Source organism: Clupea harengus, chromosome 6, assembly GCF_900700415.2.
Source record: "Clupea harengus chromosome 6, Ch_v2.0.2, whole genome shotgun sequence".
NCBI lineage: Eukaryota > Metazoa > Chordata > Actinopteri > Clupeiformes > Clupeidae > Clupea > Clupea harengus.
In genome coordinates this window covers 9,082,796-9,086,653 of record NC_045157.1, presented here as the reverse complement: position 1 = coordinate 9,086,653, position 3,858 = coordinate 9,082,796, and the positions used below count along the sequence as shown (strand labels likewise).

Genomic DNA, 3,858 nt, shown 5'->3' with positions numbered 1-3,858 from the left:
ACCATAGCTGCAACATTAGCTCTTGTACGTGATGAGTGTTAGTTGATCCTCTCTAAGTGCACCAGTGGAAGGAGAAGAACTGAACTCGCTTTGATGCCAAAGAGGCAGAATGGCTTTGAATGGGAAGACATGATCAGAGAGAGAAAGATGGACAGAGAGAGAGAGAGAGAGAGAGAGAGAGAGAGAGAGCATATGTGTATGTGTATGTGTACGTGAATATGGGCATGTTTCAAGTATGTGTCTGTATATGTCTAAATCTCTCCATTTGCACATATAAGTGTGTGTGAATGTAAGTGTGTATGTGTGTGTGTGTGTGTGTGGTGCTCACAGATACACAGACCAGTAGATGACGTTAAAGAAGAGGAAGGTGAAAGGGAAGAGAGCTCTGGCGTAGAGGTCGACGCGTTTGGCAGCAGAGGGGATGACGGGTTTGGGCGGCGGCGGCTTCTTCTTTTTCATGGTGGCCGTCTTGCCGTGGCCGGGGAGCGTCTCGATGGGCTTGCCGTAGCAGTCAAAGTTCGAGAGCTCGAAGTCACGCGGCAGCGAACCCACGATGCTGAAGTCATTGGTGCGCAGGTCCGACTTAGAGGTGCACACCTTCTTACATCTAGTCTCTGTCACCTGAGAGGGAAAGAGAGAGAGAGAGAGAGAGAGAGAAAGAGAGAGAGAAAGAGAGAGGGAGGGAGAGAGAGAGATTAGCTCACTACATAACGTACAGAAAACAGGCTGAGAAAGAGAAACCCGTTAGAATCAATGGACCAGGAAAATATTTCTACATTGATATGATAGAGTTTCTATTTTATTAATAGCAATACAGCATTCAGCATCTCAAGTTTATCACAAGAAAAAGCATTGACTGCACCTTTAAAAGAGGAAAAGAAAAAGCATTGACTGCACCTTTAAAAGAGGAAAAGAAAAAGCATTGACTGCATCTTTAAAAGGAGAAAAGAAAAAGCATTGACTTCACCTTTAAAAGAGGAAAAGAAAAAGCATTGACTTCACCTTTAAAAGAAAAAAGAAAAAGTCTAATGTACATCCTGAAAAGCACCACGAGATCAGATGTTTGTCTGATTAACCCACTCGCTGGCTCAAGACGCTGGTTTAGAAAAGGGCCTGGTCTGTCTCCCCAATCCCCGCGTCAGTGTGTTTCTCTTTCCTGCTGGTCCGGAGACAGACTCAGACAGAGAGAGACAGACTCAGACAGAGAGAGAGAGAGAGAGAGAGAGAGAGAGAGAGAGAGAGAGAGAAAAGGAGGCATAGTGGGTTCTGGCCGCTGGTTCTGGAGCTCTCCCAGACTCTTGTGGATCAGGGCATCGTTCAGATGTATGGCACCTGACCCAGTTCTGCCACCAGACCGGAATGAGCCCTGGGTCGGTCCCAGAAAGCAGAAGATGATCTGGAGGGAATCTCGGAACCAAAGCTGCCTCGACAGCCCCAGTGAGAGCAGAGGTGGAGAGAAGCAGCATCTCTCTCTCGTTCTCTCTCTCTCTCTTTCTCTCTCTCTCTCTCTCTCTCTCTCTCTCTCTTACACCATCTGTCTTTTACTCAGTGCCTGCTCCTGTTGGTCTCTATATTCTTCTTCACTCTTTTTTCCGAGGGTCTGCCTCCCCCCCACTCTGACTTTTCTCTCTTCCTCTTCTTTATCTGTGCCCCCCTCCTCTCTCTCTCTCCCTCCCTCACTCTGACTACCCTCCTTTTCTCTTCTCTCTCTCTCTCTCCTTTATGTGCACCCCTCCTCTCTCTCCCTCTCTCTGACTCTTCTCTTCTCTCTCTTCTTTATCTGTGCCACCCTCCTCTCTCTCCCTCTCTCTGACTCTTCTCTTCTCTCTCTTCTTTATCTGTGCCACCCTCCTCTCTCTCCCTCTCTCTGACTCTTCTCTTCTCTCTCTTCTTTATCTGTGCCACCCTCCTCTCTCTCCCTCTCTCTGACTACTACCCTCTTATTCTGTTATGGGCCCACAGGCTGTGAGCAGAGGAGCGGAAGAGGGGCAATTACATCGATTTCATCGCTGAGCTCCGGCAGACAGGGACATCCTGGTGGGGGCCACCGACCTGCGCTACATGCTCACCACCCCACACACACACACACACACACACACACACACACACACACACACACACACACACATCCCAGTGAAAACAGAGGAGCACCTCTGCTCAGAACGGCGGCTTTCATCTCAAGTGACTCAGACATGCAGAGAGAGTCCAGTCACGGAAACGCAGAGAATCACTGTGACAGAGAGGAAGAGAGAGTATTGCGTCTGTTGTGTCTCTCTCTCTCTCTCTCTCTCTCTTTCTCTCTTTCTCTCTCTTGTCTCCACGAGTCTATCTCTCTGGCTTTATCTGTCCATCTCTCTCTTTCTCCCTCTCAAACTCCCTCATTCTGTCTCATCTCTTGAGGCACCTCTATGAGCTGAGAACTCATGACTTCTGCCTGACTAACTGTTGTGTAATGGATGTGTGTGTGTGTGTGTGTGTGTGTGTGTGTGTGTGTGCAGTGGAGGTATGTGTGTGTGTGTGTGTGTGTGTGTGTGTGTGTGTGTGTGTGTGTGTGTGTGACTGTGTATGTGTGTGTTGATAAGCCAGTCTGCTCCATTTGATTCATTTTCATTTCATATCTGAGCAAGCTATTATGAACTATGCATCTCTCTGCTCTGCTTGGCACAGTTTCACCGCACAGTTTCACCACACACACACAAACACACACACACACACACACACACACACACACACACACACACACACACACACACACACACACACACACACAAATCTGACTGAGCTTGCTTCCATCATCTGTGCCCTGATATCTGGCAAGAAAAGGCACCCCTTCTCTAGGATCTCTAGTGATCTGTCCACGCCGGGGTTTGAACCTGCGACCTTGAGCATGGGTGAGAGCTCCGCTGACCAAAGACAAAAAGCCAAATGTGAGATTTGTAAGGGCATGAGATTCACACCTCACAGCTCTAACCCCCCTGGCGTCAGTGTCAGCCCGTGGTCACTGTGGGGGCAGGGTTAAAAAAAAGTCATCCTGCCCTTCACCCAGCACCCAGGCTCTCAAGAGGGCCCTTTGCCAGGGTCATAGGTCAGATTACCTGTGTCCTATGCCGGCATCATTAGACAAAGCACTCACTGGGTCCATGACAACTGTGTCCGTGCCACTCCAGGGATTTCTCGTCTCTGCTTTGACATCCTGTCTGTTCCTTCCATGGCAAGACAGCAAGCGGGAGATGTGTGAGGTAGAGCCTCCCTCTCAGATACAGAGGGTCACATGAGCCATCAGACCAGAGGCCTGGGTAACCACAGCTCACACTAGTGCTCTGGACCCTCACAGAGCCAGCCATCCCATGAAAACCAGCCATCCCATGAAAACCATCTATCCCATGAAAACCATCCATCACAACATAGCTATCTATCCCATGAAAGCCAGGCATCACAAGAAAGGCAGCCATTACAAGAAAGCTATCTATCCCATGAAAACCATCCATCACAACATAGCTATCTATCCCATGAAAGCCAGGCATCCCATGAAAACCATCTATTCTATGAAAGCCAGCCATTACAAGAAAGGCAGCCATTACAAGAAAGCTATCTATCCCATGAAAACCATCCATCACAACATAGCTATCTATCCCATGAAAGCCAGGCATCCCATGAAAACTAGCCATCCCAAGAAAGGCAGCCATCACAAGATAGCTATCTATCCCATGAAAACCAGCCATCCCATGAAACCAAACCATCCCAAGACAGCCAGCCATCCTTGTTGCACACTGTCAAGTCCAGCTTGGCTTCAGGATACACTCAAGGTCACCTGAGATTAAGCCAGAAAATGACCTCCTCGCTTCCATTAAGTCTCTG

General features: G+C 48.6%; 1 protein-coding gene across 1 annotated transcript in view; it reads right to left on the bottom strand.

The window, feature by feature from the left end:
* Positions 1–264: 264 nt before the first annotated feature.
* The window catches only part of glrbb (glycine receptor, beta b), a 24,096-nt gene continuing 20,502 nt past the window's right edge, over positions 265–3,858 (bottom strand). Inside the window, exon 10 of the mRNA XM_012834284.2 lies at positions 265–621. Coding sequence (XP_012689738.2) covers positions 325–621 — 297 coding nt within the window. The 3' untranslated portion in view covers positions 265–324. The remainder of the gene's footprint in view (positions 622–3,858) is intronic.